Source organism: Saccopteryx leptura, chromosome 9 (assembly GCF_036850995.1).
Source record: "Saccopteryx leptura isolate mSacLep1 chromosome 9, mSacLep1_pri_phased_curated, whole genome shotgun sequence".
Lineage (NCBI taxonomy): Eukaryota > Metazoa > Chordata > Mammalia > Chiroptera > Emballonuridae > Saccopteryx > Saccopteryx leptura.
Genome location: NC_089511.1, coordinates 44,236,188 through 44,258,456, shown reverse-complemented (window position 1 = coordinate 44,258,456; position 22,269 = coordinate 44,236,188). Strand labels below are relative to the sequence as shown.

General features: G+C 50.5%; 1 protein-coding gene and 1 long non-coding RNA gene across 10 annotated transcripts in view; one reads left to right on the top strand and one right to left on the bottom strand.

Annotated features, from left to right (window-relative positions):
* SIPA1L3 (signal induced proliferation associated 1 like 3) overlaps positions 1-22,269 on the bottom strand; it is a 326,815-nt gene that overhangs the window by 11,452 nt on the left and 293,094 nt on the right. For 8 of the 9 annotated variants that reach the window (XM_066348334.1, XM_066348335.1, XM_066348331.1 and 5 more), the window contains 3 exons: positions 21,359-21,574; positions 3,858-4,023; positions 2,206-2,455 (listed from right to left, as the gene is read on the bottom strand). In XM_066348334.1, coding sequence (XP_066204431.1) covers positions 2,206-2,455; positions 3,858-4,023; positions 21,359-21,574 — 632 coding nt within the window. The remainder of the gene's footprint in view (positions 1-2,205; positions 2,456-3,857; positions 4,024-21,358; positions 21,575-22,269) is intronic. The other variant, XM_066348339.1, reaches the window with a different exon arrangement.
* LOC136380506 (uncharacterized) lies at positions 6,337-10,493 on the top strand. The gene is made up of 3 exons (XR_010746958.1): positions 6,337-6,457; positions 8,599-8,715; positions 10,357-10,493. It is a non-coding gene; the product is annotated as an uncharacterized lncRNA (long non-coding RNA).

Here is a 22,269-nt window from a genome sequence, read left to right as displayed (position 1 = left end):
GGCTAGGGACCCTGGCCATGATGAGGCCAGATGGGACTCTCCCTGGCTCAAGGGGATTTACAGGTCATATGGGCAATGAAAGGTATATGTATGTGCTCAATGAGAGAGAGGATCCTGGGCTGGGGTCACCACAGTGACCCAGCCCTGCTCGAACGGAGCCCCCAGTCCAGCAAGGGAGACAGACCTATTCCCGAATAGCGAAAGCCCAGAGTGAAATGGGGCTGTTGATGGGAAACATAAGGAGGAGGGATCAGAAATGGAATGGGAACAACCCAAGGCGCTGTGAGGGCCCAGAGTAGGTGCCTGACTCATCCTAGTGGGGACGGAGGGCTTCCTGGAGGCGGCAGCATCTCAGTTGAGACTAAAAGCTGGTTAAGGCATTCAAATTTATCTTTCTGGCTCTCTGTGCATACAACCTCTGCCTTGTTCTCTTTCTTACCTTCTCCTTAGTATGTGTTGAATGTCAACCATGTGTCAGGCCCTGTGTTGGGCAGACAGGGCAGACTGGATGAGAGACAAAGGAAGGAGACGCAGAGCAACGCTTAAGGAAGCTTGAGGAATTCCCACTGAAATTCTGACCTGCTCATCGCTGTGTGCCCAGTGCCTAGAGCAGAGCCTGCCCCGAAGCCCTGTGGAAGGAGGGTGACGAAGGGGCGGGCTGGTGCTCGGGACTAAAAACCAGGAGAGGAGCTAGTCTGAGCTTGAATCCAGGAAAGAGCACTAACTGAGCAAAGCCCCTAGAAGGACTGATTGAGAACAGGGTTGGGAGAAGAGTGTGGCGGGCAGAGTCAAGAGACACGTAGAATGCCCTGAGGAAGGAGAGCCTGGGGGGCTGGACGATCTCAAGGAAGGTACTGTGAAGGGGAGATCTCAGGCTGGGTCCCAAAAAACCAGGTAGGAAGACGAATCTAGACACTAGAGCAATGGGGAGCCAAGAGAGAATTTTAAGCAGAGAAACAGAACCCTTCAAAAAAGTCCCAGAGCCTCCTCTATCCCACCCTATGTGCACAAGAGGATTCCTCTAGATCTGGGGCAATCTTTTTATACCTACTGCCCACCGGTTCCACAATAATGATGATTTATAAAGTAGGGAAGTAACTTTACTTTATAAAATTTATAAAGCAGAGTTACAGCAAGTTAAAGCATATAATAATAATTACTTACCAAGTACTTTAGGTCGGATTTTCGCTAAGTTTGGCAGAATAAATCTTTATAAAACGACTTACTATAGTTAAATCTATCCTTTTATTTATACTTTGGTTGCTCTGCTACTACCCACCATGAAAGCTGGAACGCCCACTAGTGGGCGGTAGGACCAGGTTGACAACCACTGACCTAGATGATACAGGACACAGCCCTTCAGCCAAAATCCTTGGAGTAGACACATATCTAGAACCCAGATTGCTTGGACTTGGGAAAGCTCTGCTGTGTACGACATAGCACAACCAGAGAGGCCAGGTAGCACCTGTATTCAACATACCAGCATTGTGCAATGAAGTAATGGTTCCTTCCTATCAAACTGGGTAATCAAGAACGACAGAGAGCCTCACACAGGCTCATGTCGGGCTGTGCTGCCCGTGAGCCTGGCCCTATCTGTATCCTCCCTTCAGCTTTACAGCCTTTAGGGATTGGAAAAGGGATCTGACAGTAGACCAAAGGCTGTTTGATGGGGGCTCTGTGCACAATGCCCCCTCCATGGGGGATGCTCAATAAACATGTGCTGGATGAATAAAGAAATGGATAAGCCACACCCCTGCACCCCTTCCCTCCCTAGCAGACCTGGCGCAGTCAGGTAGGTAAAGCAGCGTTCACTACTAATCTGCTTGGTGCTGGAACAGGGAGCCAGGGCTGGGTGTCGGCTGATGCAAGCCCCTGGTCCCCAGGGCTCAGACCAACTATACTTGGACTGACCTCCCATTTCTGGTGTCAGATGACCCCAATCCTTGAGTGCTCCAGACTCCTAGGTGACCCCTGGAGATTGCTGGCTCGGCCAACAATTCCTTGCATCATGGATGACACCCAGTGCCCACCCATCAGGCCCCCTTAAAATCATGTGCAATCCAGCTCCCTCCCTCAGCTGACTCTGATGACCTTTGGCCTTTGACCCCTGACCTCCAAGTGGTCCACAGGTGACCTCAAGGCCCCTCCCTCTTGATTTACAACCCTGGAGCAACTCCCCTGCCAGCCCCAGGGTACCCAGCTTACATTTCTTCTCTGGGAATCCGTTGCCAGTAGCAAGGATGGTGCTGGGGCTGCTCCCGCCGGGTGGGTGGGGGTGCTGGTGCTGGCGGCGGGCAGGCAGCGTGCTGGAGGGGAAGGTGCAGGTGCTGGTGAACAGCACATCGCTGGGCAGGCCCGCCTCTAGGCTGGTGGGGTTGGCAAAGCTGGGCTCACGCCGTCCGCTGCACAGACTCTCATCAGACAGTGTTCGCTGCAGGCTCTTCTGTGGCGACTGCTGCCAAGACAGGGGAGGGACACGGGCATGGTCATCTTCCTCACAGGCTCCTTCCTGTCCTGACATCTGTGATTCTTACCCACCCAGCATCCATTTTAGCCCCCTTCTGGTCAAAGCACCCCAATTTACCCCTGTGGATTCCTCCTCTCCTACTTCTAGTCCACCTGGTTCTGGAGGGCCAACCCTACCCTCCAGTTCCAGGTAAGGCTAGGGAAGGTGGTATGGCCCAGGCTGGACCAGTAAGAGCCAGTGATTGCTGGGACCACTGGGGACAGCGTGCTAGGGAAGGTGGTATGGCCCAGGCTGGACCAGTAAGAGCCAGTGATTGCTGGGGACCACTGGGGACAGCGTGCTAGGGAAGGTGGTATGGCCCAGGCTGGACCAGTAAGAGCCAGTGATTGCTGGGACCACTGGGGACAGCATGCTAGGGAAGGTGGTATGGCCCAGGCTGGACCAGTAAGAGCCAGTGATTGCTGGGGACCGCTGGGGACAGCGTGCTAGGGAAGGTGGTATGGCCCAGGCTGGACCAGTAAGAGCCAGTGATTGCTGGGGACCGCTGGGGACAGCGTGCTAGGGAAGGTGGTATGGCCCAGGCTGGACCAGTAAGAGCCAGTGATTGCTGGGGACCACTGGGGACAGCGTGCTAGGGAAGGTGGTATGGCCCAGGCTGGACCAGTAAGAGCCAGTGATTGCTGGGGACCGCTGGGGACAGCGTGCTAGGGAAGGTGGTATGGCCCAGGCTGGACCAGTAAGAGCCAGTGATTGCTGGGGACCACTGGGGACAGCGTGCTAGGGAAGGTGGTATGGCCCAGGCTGGACCAGTAAGAGCCAGTGATTGCTGGGGACCGCTGGGGACAGCGTGCTAGGGAAGGTGGTATGGCCCAGGCTGGACCAGTAAGAGCCAGTGATTGCTGGGACCACTGGGGACAGCGTGCTGTCTTCCCTTGGTGCTGTGATAGAACCCTCTAGTCCCCACAAGACAGGGCCTGCCTGAGAGTGAGACCAGACGGGTGTAGGCAAGGACAATGCCTGTCGAATGACCAAGGATAACCACTGCTTTGGCCCCCGGAAAGCCTGCCTCCGTTTTTAGTCCTTGTGGTTGGGTTGGTAGGTGCTGCTTCCACCCTGGGCTCCAGAGAAGAACACAGCACCTGCAAGGGCCTCTCCCCGGGCACATGAGGTTCTCTAGTGTGGAACAAATCCCTGTGCCCACCCAAACTGGTTCACAGTGTGCTTCTGTCCCTGACCAATGTGACGTCCTGGGTCCTGGCCATAGAGCCACATACACCCAAACAGGGCTGGCTGGGACTGAAGGCCAAGGCCCTGCAGGCAGGAAGCTGCTGGAGTGACCACAGGGAGGTACGACCGCCCTCCTCGCCCTCCCACGTCGCCCACTACGCACTCCTGCATCTCTCTCCTGGTCGGGGGCCAGGTTGTCCATGATGATGAGTTTCTTCAGGTCATCCTCAATGGTGGACTTATAGTTCTTCCGTGGGGAGCGGAGGTCACGAAGGGATGCCCTCAGCCGTGGCTGCCCAAAGACGTTTTTTGTGTTGGTGTCTACCTGCCTGGAACGAGAGTGTCAGGGTCAGAGGGGTCTTAGGGAGGCTGGAGGTGCTTCTCAAAGTTGTCCTGACCCCAGGACTGTGTTTCAGTGTGGACCATTCTGGGAGGCAGTGCAGGGTCACCTCTGGGTGGGTGGGGCGAGCAGAGTGACTTGGGCTCACAGGCTGACTTCTACAACAGGAGACCAAGTAGAAAAGTGAGGATGGAAAAATTAGGGGTTTCCAGGCCCATGGTGCAAGAGCTTCATCTCTGGACCCTCTCAGTTACCTCATGATCTCTCTTACCCTATGTGACAGATGAGGAAACTGAGGCTAGGGTTTTATCTGCAGTCACCAGGCAAGTGACCGCAGCCTTCTCTACCTTACCTGGTGCAAGTGTGATGGAGGAGAGACCTTGCTTGTTCTCTACTCATTCTCCCCACAAATACTTCCTGGGAACCGCCCCTACAGCTCGCCTGTTCCAGGAGGGGGCAGCAGTGAGCACGCAGCCCATCTCCAGTTGGGGAGCCTGATGACCAGCAAATGCACAGAGAGATCCCAGAATGTGAGGTAGAAAAAGGTGTTCTGAAGACAAAGAAAGCTGGGTAAGTGGACAGGATGATGTGGGAAACAGGGTGGAAGACAGGAATGGAGGCGCAGTCAGTAAGCAAGCAGGGTGGAGGGAAGGGGTCTGGGTGGGGATGCGGTAGACTGCGCTGGAACTCAGGAGCTACTGTGGGGACTCGGACGGCACGTGGGGCAGCTCTGCAGCTATGCAGCTCGGGGCTGGCTAGTGCCAGGTCCTGATTTGTGTTTTAGAAGGACTGCTCTGTTTGCTGACCAGAAAAGTGATCCTCACAGAGGTGGGGACAAGAGTGGAAGCAGGAAGACAGCGAGGAAGCTCCTGCAGGTGAGGGATGAGGGTGGCCCGGACCAGGACTTCCAGCCACAGAAGAGGGGAATGGGGCCTCACAGAGGCAGCACCCCTGAGGGGGACTTGTCCCCACAGGCACGTGCTAGACCACAGGCCTGGGTTCTCTAGGACCTGTCATCAGCTTTCCCTAGCCTCGGTTTCCTCATCTGTCACACGGGCTAAGAGAGATCATGAGGTAACTGAGAGGGTCCAGAGATGAGGCTCCTGCACCCTGGGCATGGAGACCCCTGGTTTTCCCATCCTTGCTTTTCTACTTGGTCTCCTGAGGTAGAAGTCGGTCTGTGGGTCCAAGTCACTCTAATCACCCCACCCAGAGGTGACCCTGCACTGCCTTCCAGACGCTCTGGTCTACATTGGAGCACAGCCTGGGGTTAACCCTCTGGGTAGTATGAACGTTCATGTATGTCCTCGTGCCTCCTGACCATACAGAGTACGATTGTAACAACAAAAAAAAGGCAAATGTATGTTCTTCTTGTTTCCATAAATTGGTTACCAAACAAACATCATTTTAAGTTAATAAAACTGTAACTGGAACTCATTTCATTAAAAAAAAAATTTTTTTTTAATTCATTTTAGAGAGGAGAGGGAGAGACAGAGGAGAGACAGAAGGGGGGGAGGATCTGGAAGCATCAACTCCCATATATGCCTCGACCAGGCAAGCCCAGGGTTTCAAACCGGCGACCTCAGCATTTCCAGGTCAACGCTTTATCCACTGCGCCACCACAGGTCAGGCTCATTTCATTTTTTGAAAGAAAAAAACCAAAACCTCACTCCTGGGGGTCAGCGAGCATAAAAAATACTACTCAAAGGGTTAAACGCAGGAGATTTTACACAGCCTGTGGGTGGAGGAGCCTGAGTTCCTGGAGGAAGACAGGCCTGGATTGGAGCTGTGGCTCTGCTTGTTCCTGCTGGGGAACCTTAGGAGAGCCACACCACCATGCTGCCCCTCAGCTTGCTCTCAGGAAAAGATGCTGAACTCTGGGCGTTGTGGGCTCACGGCAAAGCACGTGGCCAGCACCTGACACAGAGACGCTTGGGAAAGGAGGGCTGCCCTTGCTGACAGTTTCCGCGGGCTGGCCAGCACCCTGAACGCACACTCCTCTTTCCTGGCTCTGCAGGCCACGACCCCACCGCTCCCTCCCCAGGCTTGGTGGCCTCCACTCCTGAGACTTCCCCTGAGGCTCCTCCAGCCTTCTGATTCCGGCCCAGTCTTTGGCCGCAGGTCTTATTTCCTGGTGAAAACCGGGTCTATGACGTAAGGTGTTTCCACACCCAAGAGAAAAATAGCAACAGCGAACAGGAGCACAGCCCTCACTGTGCAGCAGGCTCCACCCCCCACTGAGGCCTCCCCAAACGCTGTTAAATCTGCATAGCAGCCCTCCTAGGTCACTGTTACTACCACTCCCACTGTGCAGATGGGGACAAGGCCCAGAGGAGTGAAGTGACTACACAGCACCTGTCCAGCCACACAGCCTGTGAAAAAGGAGTCTGAATTCCTGCCACGGCCACCAGGCTGCAGAGCCGGTAGGTGTCACTACCATGCTTGACTGCCATGTTTATACCATAGAGATGGCATGCAAACACTCGCGTGTTTGTGGAACACAATCACATTTGGTTAAAAAATATGCTTTTATATGCAGAAAAAAATTTTGGAAAAAATGATGAACAAGGATTACCTTGGGGATGTAAGAGTCTTTAGGAAGTAGGAAAATAGACTTACTTTTCATCTGATACCCTTCTGACTGAATTTATTTTACCATAATTATGTTATAATAATAGTAATAATAATAATAATAATGTTTTAAAAAAGCTGACACCTTGACTTCCATCATTTTCTTTTTTTTTTTTTTTCATTTTTCTGAAGCTGGAAACAGGGAGAGACAGTCAGACAGACTCCCGCATGCGCCCGACCGGGATCCACCCTGCACGCCCACCATGGGGCGACGCTCTGCCCACCAGGGGGCGATGCTCTGCCCATCCTAGGCGTCGCCATATTGCGACCAGAGCCACTCTAGCGCCTGGGGCAGAGGCCAATGACTTCCATCATTTTCTAACTCAAGAAGATAAAAAAATCTTTGAAGCCATGAAGAAATAAGATGTCTTGGGCTCCTGAGGGTTTTAAGGTCATCATTTCCTTTCTCACTCTCTCAGTTGCCAACTCTGGGATTTTAATAAAGAAAGGAAGGGAGGGTGGGAAGTTTTTTCTTGTTAGGTCATATTCCTTCTTAAATTAGAATTTCAGGTCAAGGGTAATTCTGGCTCTGTTACAGTGGTCTCTGGGCAAATGAAAAGCTTTAGAGCTGAGAAACAGAAAGAGACAGAGAGAGTAAGAGATATATACACCCCAAAGAATAAATGTTCCTCTCATGGGAGCCGGAAGGGGACTCACCCTTCTCCTCTTTGGATTTTGCCATTTCCCAGAATCCCCAGCATGGGAGAGCGTGTGACTCAGGCATGCTGTGTGCTGTGCCCGTTGGCCCTGGGGCGGGGTGGGCGGGGCGGGGGGGGGAGCAGCAGACCCAGGCCTTCAGTTCATTTACAGTGAGAACGAGCATTGTCTGTGAGGCTCTCCTCTGGGAGGGGTGTAAAAAGACCTCTGAAAACTTTAAAATGTGCTCTCTTTCTGCTGTAGGAGTCCTACTGTTGGGGGTGGATCCCTCAGGTGTACGGGAACACTTCATGGGGTCCTGACTGTGGGGAGAACACTGAAGAGGGAAGAGCGAGGCCCCACAGGAAAGAAGGGACTGTGAGGCACATGAAACAAGCCCACGAGCTGCTAAGAAGAGGAGGGCTGATCCACACGGCTCGGGAAGAGGTCTCCCGACAGGTTGTGGGAATAAAGAAGTAGTATGTATGGTATGAAATCATTTTTAGAAAACAAAACTCACATAGCTTAGCTCGATATACTGAAGTTCACCAAACTCTCAGCTCCAAAACGATTCACTTTCTTTCTTTTTCTTTTTTTTTTTACAGAGACAGAGGGAGAGTCAGATAGGGACAGACAGACAGGAACGGAGAGAGATAAGAGCATCAATCATTAGTTTTTCCTTGCGACACCTTAGTTGTTCATTGATTGCTTTCTTATATGTGCCTTGACCGCGGGGCTACTGAAGACTGAGTAACCCCTTGCTGGAGCCAGCGACCTTGGGTCCAAGCTGGTGAGCTTTTGCTCAAACCAGATGAGTCCATGCTCAAGCTGGCGACCTCGGGGTCTCGAACCTGGGTCCTCCGCATCCCAGTCTAACGCTCTATCCACTGCACCACCGCCTGGCCGGGCGGGAGATTCACTTTCTAAAGACATTCCTCAACACAGCCCACAAGGTCTCAAACAATCTGTCCTGGACCCTTTCTGCCCTCACCTCCTTAGGTAAAGGCCTCCCCATGTTCCTTAAACACACCAGGCATGCCCCTGGCCCAGGGCTTTGCACTGCCTTTTCTGTCTGCCTAGCAGGGGTCCCCAAACTTTTTACACAGGGGGCCAGTTCACTGCACCTCAGACCGTTGGAGGGCCTCCACATACGGTGCTCCTCTCACTGACCACCAATGAAAGAGGTGCCCCTTTCGGAAGTGCGGCAGGCGGGGGGGGGGCATGGGCTGTAGTTTGGGGACGCCTGGAGAGTGCCCTCCCAGCATTTCTCATGACTGGCAGCTTCTCACCCATCCAGCTCAGCTCATACTGTACCTCCTCCAAGAGGCCATCCACCACACATTTCCTGGTGCTCCCTCCCAGCCCACCAATCCTGTGCTACTTCTTGACTGAATTCCTCTCATGAGAATTTGCTGTGAGTACTGTGCATTTGAAGTCTCCCTCCTTCCACCTCACTGGCAGCCTTCTGAATTCCGTGTTCAGTGTCAGGAACAGGGCTACCACATTGTAGGCAGTTAACTGTAGTTGTTAAATGTGAGTATCATATGGAACCATATGATCATTCCTCGCTCCCTCCCTCCCTCCTTCCCTCTTTCTAGCAACCTCCCTACTTATCTTCTTCCTTCCTCCCTGCCTTCCTCTCTTCCTTCCTTTTACAAGCTTAAATAACTTTTAAAAAACAGAAAAAAGAGCTCTGGCTGGATAGCTCAGTAGAGCATCGTCCTGAAGCCCAGAGGTTGCCAGTTTGATCCCCTATCAGGGCACATATAGGAGCAGATCAATGTTGCTGTCTCTCTCTCCTCCTCTCTCTAAAGTCAGTAAGATAAACAAAAACAGAAAAAAGAGATACTTTGAAAAGTTAAGCCAAAAGAATATGAGTATTCCTTTCCCACTGTTGGTGTTCATTTGCTAAAAATCTCCTTCCTAGCTCTCAGGATGCCTAGAACTAAAGGTCTTTTTATTTTTTTATTTTTTAGGAGAGAGAGACAGAGACAGAGAGACAGGAGGGAGCAAGAGACCAGAAGCATCAACTGTGGTTGAAGCAACTTAGTTGTTCACTTATTGTTTCTCATATGTGCCATGATGGGGGTGAAGGGGGGGTGAGGGGCGGGGCTCCAGCTGAGCCAGTGACCCCTTGCTCAAGCCAGCGACCTTTGGGCTCAAGCCAGCAAACCTTGTGCTCAAGCTGGTGAGCCCACTCTCAAGCCAGTGACCTTGGGGCTTCAAACCTGGGTCCTCAGCGTCCCAGGTCGATGCTATATCTACTGCGCCACTGCCTGGTCAGGCTTCAATGTATTTTCCAAATTGCAAATTTTTAAAATTCATTTTATTTTTTTATTTTTTTTTTTTTGTATTTTTTTTTTTTTTTTTTTGCATTTTTCTGAAGCTGGAAACAGGGAGAGACAGTCAGACAGACTCCCGCATGCGCCCGACCGGGATCCACCCGGCACGCCCACCAGGGGCGATGCTCTGCCCACCAGGGGGTGATGCTCTGCCCATCCTGGGTGTCGCCATGTTGCGACCAGAGCCACTCTAGCGCCTGAGGCAGAGGCCACAGAGCCATCCCCAGCGCCCGGGCCATCTTTGCTCCAATGGAGCCTTGGCTGCGGGAGGGGAAGAGAGAGACAGAGAGGAAGGCGCGGCGGAGGGGTGGAGAAGCAAATGGGCGCTTCTCCTGTGTGCCCTGGCCGGGAATCGAACCCGGGTCCTCCGCACGCTAGGCCGATGCTCTACCGCTGAGCCAACCGGCCAGGGCCTAAAATTCATTTTAGAGAGGGGAGGGAGAGATAGAAAGAGAGAGAATGAAGGAGGGTGGGGAGCAGAAAGTACCAACTCCCATATGTGCCTTGAAAAGGCAAGCCCAGTGTTTCGAACTGGCGACCTCAGCATTTCAGGTGGACACTTTATCCATTGTGCCACCATAGCTCAGGCTAAATTTCAAATTCTAAGCAATAATTTGTAATGGCATTAATTCCAGTTTTAATAAAAAAAAATAAAAATAAAAACAAAACCAAACTGGTGTTGTATAGCTCTTACCTTTTTCCTTTCTCTCAAGATCTCTGGTCTCCAGCATCGTCAAAACCTAATGGCCTTTGAGGATAACAAGACTGACTCTGACCATTAAAAAGAAGAGCTCGCCTGACCAGGCGGTGGCACAGTGTATGGAGCGCAGGACTGGGATGTGGAGGACCCAGGTTCAAGACCCCGAGGTCGCCAGCTTGAGCACAGGCTCATGTGGTTTGAGCAAAGCTCACCAGCTTGGACCCAAGGGTGCTGGCTCGAGCAAGGGGTTACTTGGTCTGCTGAAGGCCCGCGGTCAGGGCACATATGAGAAAGCAATCAATGAACAACTAAGGTGCTGCAATGAAAAACTAATGATTGATGCTTCTCATCTCTCTCCGTTCCTGTCTATCCCTCTCTCTGACTCTCGCTCTGTCTCTGTAAAAAAAAAAGAAAAAAGAAAAAAGAAAAAAAAAAAGAAGCACTCACCTCCTATATGCTAATATGCAACTGCTGCCAAGATATTTGAAAAGAACAAGTGAAAAAGGCAGAAGTACAGAGACAGGAGGTGACCACAGAGATAAATAAAAGGGGGGCGAGGGAAGCACACCCACTCACACGTGCTTGGTCAAGTCCGGCACATTGCTGGGAGGATAAAGAAAGGAAACAATAGTTGCTTCTGGGAGGGGAGCTGGATGGCTGGGGGCCAGGGAAAGGAGAGGGGCTGTTTTCAGGGCAAACTTCCTCTGTACTTGTTTGGTTTTTCACCCTGTGGATAATTTATGTTTCAAAACACAAATGAAGAAAACATCCAGGGGCTGTACCCTTCTCCTTAAGGCAGTGGTTCTCAAACTCTCTGAAGTCGGGGAGCATTTAAAATCCGACAAGTAACTGTAGGCGCACTATATACAAATTTCTGAGAAATATGTTATAACAAGTCAGATATTAAAGAAGAAAATATAAAGTCCAAGCGTGCTTTTATGGTAATTAAACAAAATAAAAACGACAAAATTAAATTTATTCTGACATTAAAAAACATTTTTGTTACATTTCTTGAGTTATGCTTTTTAGAATTTTTTAAAGAGGGGTTAAAAAATAAAAAAACTACAAAAAAGTTAATTTTATACACACACACACACACACACACACACACACACACACACACACACACAGATAACATTCTTAGTAAGATTTAATAAATTCGGCAGGTCCTGGTGCGAATGTGTTAAGTTTTTTAATTCATATATATCATTTAATTTTACACCAAACAAGGGATAGAGGAAACTTGCCTCCAGTCTTTTTGGGGAACATGGGGGTAGTGTAAACAATCCAGAACCACAGCTTAACAGCCATTTGCAACCTAATCAGGCAAGTGAGGTGGAGAGTTGGGCAGACTGTCAGCTTACAGCCAATTCCCCACACCTCTGTCCCCCCAAAATCTCAACTCCAAAAACCCTGTTGGTTTTTTTTTGGTCCCCAACAGGCACATATTTCTATGGAATACCATGGGGCGCACCTGGAAATCTTCTAGGGCGCACACTGAGAACCACTGCCTTAAGGTTTTGACTAATGGCACTGGACATACTCTCTAATTTGCCTACATTGTCTGAAGTTGGATTTTGTCATGTTGTAGAATTAAACCACTTACATTAGAAAGTAACAGCCTGACCAGGCGGTGGAGCAGTGAATAGAGCGTCGGACTGGGATGTGGAGAACCCAGGTTTGAGACCCCGAGGTTGCCAGCTTGAGCGCGGGCTCATCTGGCTTGAGCAAAAAGCTCACCAGCTTGGACCCAAGGTCGCTGGCTTGAGCAAGGGGTTACTCAGTCTGCTGAAGGCCCGCGGTCAAGGCACATATGAGAAAGCAATCAATGAACAACTAAGGTGTCGCAACGAAAAACTGATGATTGATGCTTCTCATCTCTCTCCGTTCCTGTCTGTCTGTCTCCCTATCTATCCCTCTCTCTATCTCTGTAAAAATAAAAAAAAATAAAAAAGGTAATTAAGGAGCCCTGGCCGGTTGGCTCAGTGGATACAGTGTCGACCCAGCGTGCGGAAGTCCTGGGTTTGATCCTGGTCAGGGCACACATGAGAAGTGACCATCTGCTTCTCTCCCCCTCTCCTCCCCCTTTCCTCTCTCTTCCCCTCTCGCAGCCAGTAACTCAACTGGTTTGAGCATCAGTGTTGGGCACTGAGAATAACTTGGTTGATTTGAGCATCGGCCCCAGATGGAGGTTGTCAGGTGGATCCTGGTTGGGGTGCCTGTGGGAGTCTGTCTCTCTCCTTCCTTTTCATTAAAAAAAAAAAAAAGGAAATAAAGAGACTCTGAAGTTAGGGCCTCACCAACAGCTACTTTTTTTGCCCCTGTGACTAAAGGGCCAGATGTGGAAAGCAACCCAAGGTCCCAGCTTGGCTGGGTGTGATCCCAGCTGACTGGGAGTTCTGGCCTCCAGCTGGGGTGGCTTCCTTGCGGTGGGTTAATTAAGCTAATTAGTACCACTGTCAGCCTGCTTGAGCTTGGGGTTCTGCAAACTCTGTGTAGGACATTCATGGGTCTGTATCTCAGGTGGCAGGTGGAGTTTCCTGGAAGGGTGGCTGGGAGAGACTGCAGAATGGTGGGCAACCCTGCTAAGGGCTGGGGATATCAAGGAGAGACCTTCCCCTGCTCCTTCCATGGCTGTACTATGCTGGACCCAGGGTCCCTAACACTGAAAAAAGGGTGCCCAAATGCCAGGAGTCAACCACCACCAGATGCCAGTGTCTGCCAGCCCAGCCAACAATGACGAGGCACTTCCCTATGCCTCACTGAATCCTCAAGCCACCTCTGGGTACTCTGTGTCTTTGCCTTTTTAGGCTGGGGAACTAAGGCACAGTGGGTTGAGGACACCCAGCACCCACATCTGCCTGATGCTCTAAGCCACCCTGAGATTCCTGCTTGACGAGAGCAGAGTTCAATGTGCACGAATCTGAGGTCAGCAGCTCCTTGTGATGTGGGCCCTCGTCTGGGGCCAGTGTGTCTAGTGTGGCTGTTTATTCTTCATGGCAACTGCGAGAGGCAGGTGCTGCACCACTCCACTCTACAGGCCAGGGCACTGAGGCTGCGGTGGTTCTGACACGACAGCAGACCAGCAGCAGCAACGGAGCTCACCTTGTGAGCACGCACTCTATCGCAGGCCCTGGCTGCCATTCACATGCATTATTTCACCTCATCTCCTCAGTGGTCCTACATGAGGCAGGGCTGTCCCTCTTACGGATGAGGACACTTGGGGCCTGGGTTCTCAGGTGTGACCCGGGAGCTTGCCCTCCTGACCCCCACTCCACTCATAAGGCAAAACAGTGACTGTTCCCCAGTTGTGCATCATCTTCAGTGTGTCCTGGGTCTGTGGGGACAGGGGTCAGCAGCCAGGGGCCTACCCACATGTACCTCACAACAACCCTCCATGCTGTGACAGACCTGCTCAACACTCAGATAAGTGATGTCAGTGTGACCACTCTCTGGAAGAGCAGAGGCCTGTTCTTGGCTGTGTCAGCCTTGTGCAGGGTGCCAGGGCCTCTAGCCTGCAGGGCCAGGGCAAGCTCTTCAACTGGGTCAAGGCCAGGATGGCTGAGAAGGCAGGGCTGAGGGCCACTGTTTATATCTCCTGCTCTGTGGGACTCCAGAGTGGCCTCCCCAATCAGCCTGGAAAGCCACTTACCCAGTCATACCCTCATCTGCTGGGCCCTGTGCAGCTCAAACTCAGTGCTGGGCGGTCTCACATGGATTAACTCAGTAAGTCTTCACAACAACCCTGAAAGTACGGACTGTCATCCCAGTTTAAAGAGAGAAAAACTTGGAATTGTAAATTGGTGCAGCCACTGTAGAAAACTGCATGGAGGTTACTCAGAAAATTAAAAATAGAGTTACCATATGACCCAGAAATTCCACTTCTGGATATTTATTTGAAGAAATCCAAAATACTAATTTGAAAGAACATATGTACCTCTATGTTCACTGCAGCATTATTTACAATAGCCTATATATGGAAGCAACCAAGTGTCCACTGAGAGACAAGTAAATAAAGAAGATGTGGTGTATATATACAATGGAATATTAGCCATAAAAAAGAACGAAATCTTGCCTGACCAGGCAGTGGCGCAGTGGATAGAGCGTTGGACTGGGATGCGGAGGGCCCAGGTTCAAGACCCCGAGGTTGCCAGCTTGAGCACAGGCTCATCTGCTTTGAGCAAAGCTCACCAGCTTAGATCCAAGGTTGCTGGCTTGAGCAAGGGGTTACTCAGTCTGCTGAAGGCCCATGGTCAAGGCACATATGAGAAAGCAATCAATGAACTAAGGTGTCGCAACGAAAAACGGATGATTGATGCTTCTCATCTCTCTCCGTTCCTGTCTGTCTGTCCCTGTCTATCCCTCTCTCTGACTCTCTGTCTCTGTTAAAAAAAAAAAAAGAAATCTTGCCTGACCAGGTGGTGGCGCAGTGGACAGAGTGTCAGACTGGGATGCGGAGGACCCAGGTTCGAAACCCTGAGGTTGCCAGTTTGAGCGCAGGCTCATCTGGTTAGAGCAAGGCTCGACAGCTTGAGCCCAAGGTTGAGCAAGGGGTTACTTGGTCTGTTGTGCCCCTCCCCTCAAGGCACATATCAAAAAGCTATCAATGAACAACTAAGGGAGCCACAACAAAGAATTGATGCGTCTCATCTCTCTTCCTTCCTGTCTGTCTGTCCCTATCTGTCCCTCTGTCTCTGTTACACACAAAAAAGAGGACCTAGAGAGTATTATGCTTAGTGAAATAAGCTGAACAGAGAAAGACAAATACTATATGATTTTACTTATATGTGGAATCCAAAAAACAAAATAAATGAACAAAACAGAAACAAAATCATTGACACAGAGAACACTTTGATGGATATTAGATGAGAGCAGGGATGGGAGGCTCGATGAAAAAGGGGAAGGGATTAAGAAGTATAAACTACCAGTTATAAGAGCAGTCACGGGGATATGAAGTACAGCCCCGGGAATGTAGTCAGTAATATTGTAATAACTACGTCTGGTGCCAGGTGGCTACTACACTTATTGGGGGATCATTTTGGAAGTTGTATAAACGTCTCATCACTGTGCTGTATATCTGAAACTATTATAACATTGAATATCAACTGTAATTTAAAATAAAAAAAATCAATTAAAAAAATACAGAGAAACTGAGGAGTTAAAGAGGGGCTAAGCAGCCAGCGAGGGATCCCAGCCCTGCCCCACGCTGTTCTGCTCTGCTCAAGGCTGGAAGAGGGCAGGCCAATGAATCAAGAGTCCTGGGACAAAGTGGCCAAAGGGGGCTGTCTGGAAACCTCCTAAAGACGCTGGCCTGCCTCCAGCGTTAACTGGGGCCTGCAGCGGAAGGACCTTCTATGGCAGATGCTCTTAGCGCCATCCGATACAAATTCACTAGTTTACTCCACCTTTTGTTCACCAAATAGAGCATGTGCTCAAATATCGGGGGAGTGCCAAATACAAGAGAGACTATTCCCTCAGAGAAACTGACCCTCAGAAAATGTGAGTCACCACCTTGTGTGTGCTTCTGCCTTCAGTCTATCACATGACGAGATGCTGTTAGTTATCCTGCTGGGTATGAATCCTTGCTCTGCTACTTTTTGGCTGGGTGACCTAGGCTAGGTGCTGTGCCTCAGTTTCCTCATCTGGGAATGGGGGTAGAAACAGGATCCTTCTTATATGGTAGCCAGGAGCATAAATGGGGCCAACCCGAGGGGAGGGCGTGGCTGAAGGGAGGGATCTCTGCATTGGCCGCAACCACCGTCATTCCTCTGGGAGATGCACAGCCTCATCATGACCAGAATCAATGAAAAAGGCGGCAAAGAAACATAGTAACTAGATGTGGTAATTACCTTAGGGGGGAGGGATGAGCTTATAATATATGGTGACTCTGCAGGGACAAAAATGAAAAAACCAACAATCGTAATATTTGCAGTGATTAACCTTAACTGACTGAATTTGGGCAAATGATTTAACCATTCTTCACCTCAATTTTTCTCATCTGGAAAATGGGATGCAAAGGTGCCTACAAATCACTGTTCTGTAGTGAGGATTAAATGAATTAATGCAGGTAAAGGGCTTACAACAGTACTTGACAGAGCAGGTATGTAAATGTAGGTAAATAAGTTATGCAAATGGGTTCTTATGCCTTGAGATAAAATTTAGATTAAATTTCATCACAAAGATTAAAAAAAAAACATATTGAGCCTGACCAGGTGGCGGTGCAGTGGCTAGAGCATCAGACTGAGACGTGGAGGACCCAGGTTTGAAACCTGAGGTCGCTGGCTTGAGCACAGGCTCATCCGGCTTGAGAGTGGGCTCACACGGCTTGAGTGTGAGGGATCACAGACATGACCCTATGGTTGCTAGCTTGAGCCCAAGAGTCGCTGGCTTGAGCAAGGGGTCACTCACTCTGCTCTAGTCCCCTGGTCAAGGCACATATGAGAAAGCAATCAATGAACAACTAAGGTGCCACAACGAAGAATTGATGCTTCTCATCTCTCTCTCTCTTCCTTCCTGTCTGTCTTTCCCTATCTGTTCCTCTCTCATCTCTTTCTGTCCCTGTCGCAAAAACAAACAAACAAAACATGTTTAGTCTCAAACAATTTAGCTGAAAGTGACAATGTTTTCTGGAAAAACTAGGTTAGAGACTCAGAAGTGTTTCTAACAATGACAAAGATACTATCACCAAAATGTTCAGGGAGAGCTTGAATAAGACAGCTTTATGAAATGGGTGTACGTGGACAAAAGAAATAATTCTGAATGCCTGGACTGTGGTGGTGCAGTGGACAAAGCGTCGACCTGGAACACTGAGGTCGCTGGTTTGAAACTCCAGGCTTGCTGGATCCAGGCACATATGGGAGTAGATGCTTCCTACTCCTCCCCCCTCCACTCTCTCCCTTCTCTCTCTCTCTCTCTCTCTCTCCTCCCTAAAATGAAGAAATCTTAAAAAAATGAAATAATTCTAAATTAACATAGTATCTTATGCATATGATAAAATTGTATGTATCAATTAATGAGTATTATAAGAATCCATGAAACTATTTATGTCCCCAAATATTTTATGCATTTAGTCTACATGTTCTCTCTCTCTCTCTCTCTCTCTCTCTCTCTCTCACACACACACACACACACACACACACACACACAAAGTAAAAGCCTTCCTGGGAAAAAGAAGGTGGTTGTTTGTTTGTTTAGGATTGTCATGTTGTCATGTGCCCAGGTCTACTTTCTGAGCACCTACTGCATACTGGGCCCTGGTTGGGGTTCAGGTGTCTCTGCTCTCCCAAATCTCTCAGCCCAGGAGGTGCAACAGAGAGGCACTGAGCCTACTGGGATATCTGCCATGGAAGGGAAGCAACATGGGGTTAGCAGGAGGGCTGAGCCTGGATGGGGTTAGGAGGGCTTCTGCCAGGACGGCATACCTGTGCTGACTGAAACCTGGGGGTTGGTGATATGGGTCCCCCCACAAAGACATACTTAAGTTCTAAACACAAGAATCTCAGAATGTGATCTTATTTAGAAGTGAGGTCTTTACAGAGGTAAAATGAAGCCATTAACGAGTACCCTAATCTACTATTACTGGTGTCCTCACAAACAGGGAAATGTGGACAGAGACATATACACAGGGAGAATGCCATGTGTCAGCAGAGATTGGGTGATGCCTTTGAAAGCCAAGAAATCCGATTGCCAGCAAATCAGCAGAAGCTGTGAGACTGGTATGGGGGAGCCGTGTGGGAGAGAGAAAGGTGTGGGGGGGAGAGCAGTGCAGGGTGGGGGGAGTGGTGCAGGGGAGTGGGGGGAGCGGTGATAGGGAGTGGGGGCAGCGGGGGAGGGAATGGGAGACGGGGGGGGGTGGTACGGGGAGTGGGGGGGAATGGGAGATGGGGGGACGGGGGTGGTACAGGGAGTGGGGGGGAATGAGAGACGGGGGGACGGGGGTGGTACGGGGAGTGGGGGGAGCTGTGATGGGGTGGGGGGGAGTAGGGAGCGGTGTAGGGGAGAGGTACGGACGGGGGGAGTGGGGGAGCAGTGATGGGGGTGGGGGGAGAGTTGCGGGGGGGGGTGGCGTGGGGGCAGTGGTGCGGGGGGGGGAATGGGAGATGGGGGGGTGGTACGGGGAGTGGGGGGAGCGGTGATGGGGGTGGGGGGAGGGGGGAGAGGTACGGGGGGGGGAGTGGGGGGAGTGGTGAGGGGAAAGCAACAGATTGTCCTCATGGCTCTTAGAAGGAACCAACACTGCGGACACCTTGCTCTCGGACTTCTAACCTCCAGAACTGTGAGACAATACATTTCTGTTGTCGAGCCACTCAGTTTGTGGTACTTTGCCTCGGCAGCCCTAGCGCACAAATACAGGGGGTAGCAGTGAGCTGGGTGTGGAGGCACCTGGGTAGAACAGCATGCATGGGAAGGGCAGCCAGAGCAAATGCCACTGTGAAGTGTAACAGGTCGGCAGCGCTTAGCCCTCTGGCCATGCTGAAAAGTTGGGGGCCTTACAGGCTCTTATGGGGTTGAAGTGAGAAGGAGATGCATGGCTCCTACATCCACTGCTGGAGCACTCAGAGTGCCAGGCAGGCTGCAAGCGACCAAGACAGTAGCACCTGCTTTCCCCTGGGGCAACAGGCAGTGGGACAGAGAGTGAGAGAATGATGGCAGGGCTATGGAAGGCTGGGAAGGCTCATTTGAGGAGGTGGCATTAGACACAGCCCTTCTGAAACTAGCCAGAAGATCTGGGGGGAGAGCAGTCCAGGCACTGGAGAACCCTTGCAAAGGCCATGAGGTTGGCCTGTATTTGGCGAGTTTAAGGAATGGCAAGAGGCCAGTGTGATTGGATGGGAATGAACGGGAGGGAAGGTGGGAAGACATGAGGGCAGGGGATGAGGGGCAGTTTGGGCGAGAGTTTGGGCAAAACACATGGTGCACTGGTGCCTAGTGCAAAGTAGGCTCAGTAAACGTGATACTTGACCATTCATCCTGGGAGCGGGGGGGTGGGGGTGGGGCGCTGGGGTTTTAATCAGGGAAGTGCAGGATGAGAACCTAGTTTTCAGAGGGCCTGCCTGGCCATCAGGTGTGTGACCTGGATTCTCAGAGTGAGCACAGCAGTCTCCAGGGACCCAGCTTGTCTCCCGATACCTCTGTCCTTATGAACTCTGTCATGCACATATTTGAACGGTTATATTCAGGTCATGAAGGACCATGTTACAAACAGGATGGAGGAGGACAGATCTGCTCTCACCAAAAAGAAGAGGAGCCTTGACCAGGGTTCCCAGGCTCTGATCCAAGCTCCATCCCTTACCAGCTCTTTAAGTCTGGGACTCAGCTACCTCATCTTTATAACAGGATGAATCATAGGTCCACCTCATGAAGATTGTGAGGACTCACTGAATTGACATACAGAAGCTTAGAACCGAGACTGGCAGAAAGTGAATACTTAATAAATACTAGATATCATATCCATCTACCTTAAAAAATAAAAGCCCGTTCTTATCTGCATTTCCTCTCCTCTCTTGCTTTACCTAAAAATGCCTCCAATGAGCTTTGCCTATAGCTGTCTCCAATTCTGCTCTACCCTGCTCGCCTGAACCGTGTCACTTTCCGGGGCTCATTCTGACACTCACCCCACCTGACCGCTCCAAGTGCATGCTGTGTGGGCTCCCGGAACCCCCCACTTGCCTGGGCTCCTCCTCACATTCCTGAACCCGGAGGGCCCTCAGGCTCAGTCTTATACCTCCCCTCTTCTCTTCCCACACCCTGGTCCTCAGTGAGCTCCTTCAGACGCATGCCTTTATGCTCACAACACCCACATTTCTCTTTCCACCCACATTTCTCTCTCTCCTGAGCCCCAGACTCCTTCCCTGACTGCCTCGCCTCCTCGGTGTCTTGTGCACATTGCAAATGTAACCCATCGAGAAAGAGCTCTGGAGCTCCACCCAAGCCTGCTCCTTGCTCGGCCCCATCTCAGTTCACGGCAAACGTACCCTTCAGGCTACAAGGGCTGCTACCATCTTCTACCTCACCACCTCTTCTACCACAGCCAATCTGTCAGCAACCTGGTCCACTCCTGCTGTAGAGAATCTAGCCTAAAGCAGCCTTTCTCCTCCTCTGCCTCCGCCCTGTTCCAGCCCCCTTGTCTCCTGCCTGGACCATCACACCAGCTACTCACAGGTCCTGCCCCACATGCAGCTGCAGGGATCCTATGAAAAGCCAGTTTAAATCACGTTCCTACTCCGCTCCACACCCTCCCATGGCACCACCTCATTTATAGCAGATGCCAAGGCCCTTCGAGGTGCCCCTCAAGACCCTCCATGGTCTCCCCCATCACCTCTGACTTCGTGTGCTTACACTATTCCAGCCACACCGGCTTTCCTGCCACAGACCAACCACGCTCCTGCCTTGGGTCTTTGCAGTTGCTATTCCTTCTGTCTGAAATTCTCTTCATCCAGACATCCAGACATTCTCATCATCCAGACTGTCTCACCTACTGCATGCTTTTTCTTTTTTTTTTTTTTTGCAAGAGGCAGAAAGAGAGAGAGAGAAAGAGAGCGGAAGGGAGAAAGATGAGAAGTATCAACTTGTAATTGTAGCACTTTAGTTGTTCACTGATTGCTTCTCATATGTGTCTTGATGAGGGGGCTCCAGCCTAGCCAGTGACCTTTGGGCTCAAGCCAGTGACATGGGACCATGTTGATGACCCCACACTTCTAAGAGCCTGCACTCAAGCAGGCAACCTTGGTGTTTCGAACCTGGGACCTCAGTGTCCCAAGTCAAAGCTCTATCCACTGCGCCACCACCGATGAGGCATAAATACTTCTCTTTCTTATCCTATTTACTGTCTGTCTCCCCAACCAAAATACTAGCTCCCTAAAGGTGGGGACCTCTATGCGCCTGTTGAACAGCTGTACTCTCAGTGTATAGATTGGCACAGTGTTCTGATGACGGGTGACTGAGGAGTCACCCTCTTCCCCCGAGACACCCAGACTGGGCTCCTGCAGTGCCTTCCTGGGAGCCCAGGTACTTACTTCTTTGGGTCAGTGAAGGGGAGTGGCCGTGGCGGGGGCTCATCTGTTCTCTTCCACCCTGTTGGGTGTTTATTGCGCACGGGCTGCTTGGAGAAGAAGGACTTGGGGACAGAGGTGGAGAGCTGGAAAGGGCTGGACTGGGCCAGCTGGGAAGGCCGAGGCGTCTCTGCACTGGGAGTTTTGTAAGCAGGGTAGCCAGCCCTCGTGTTCATATCACTGAAGAGTAAAAACAAAAGCATTAGTACAGTAATCAAAAACATCCTACGTCATAACACCAATCCGTTCAAAAAAAACTTTAAAATTTACTGATTTTAGAGAGAGAGAGAAAGAAACATCCATCTGTTCCTATGTGTGCCCTGAGGACTGAACCCACAACCTTTACATTTCAGGATGACACTCTAACCAACTGAACTATCTGGTTAGGGCCAATCTGTTTAAATTCACTCTTGGGAAATAAAAAATTTTTGTGTCACATGAGCAACACAAATACATTACTGCTGCAGAAAATTCTAAATGCAAGCTGCCTGCACAGCATGCAGTCCCACCCCAGGAATGCCCTTCTAGCACATTTGGTAACTTTATGGGAATCTAAAAATGTCACCATGGTGGGTGGATGACCCCCCTGTGAGACTCCCTGTCTCCCGGGTACAGTCTACACATCTGAAGGTGGGGGTCCTGCCTGCCTATCTATAGGCAACCGTGGCTTACAGTGTACTCTACAGCCTTAACCTTTTCCTGCGTATTACAAATATACACAATGAGAGAAATAGGACCTTTTTTTTTTTGGGGGGAGAGGTGGATTAGTGGAAGAATTATGTTTTTATATAACTAAGATCATGTGAATATATTGTTCTGTAACTTGTGAGTTTTTTCTGAACTTAAAATATATCTTGTAGCTCTCCATTCAATTT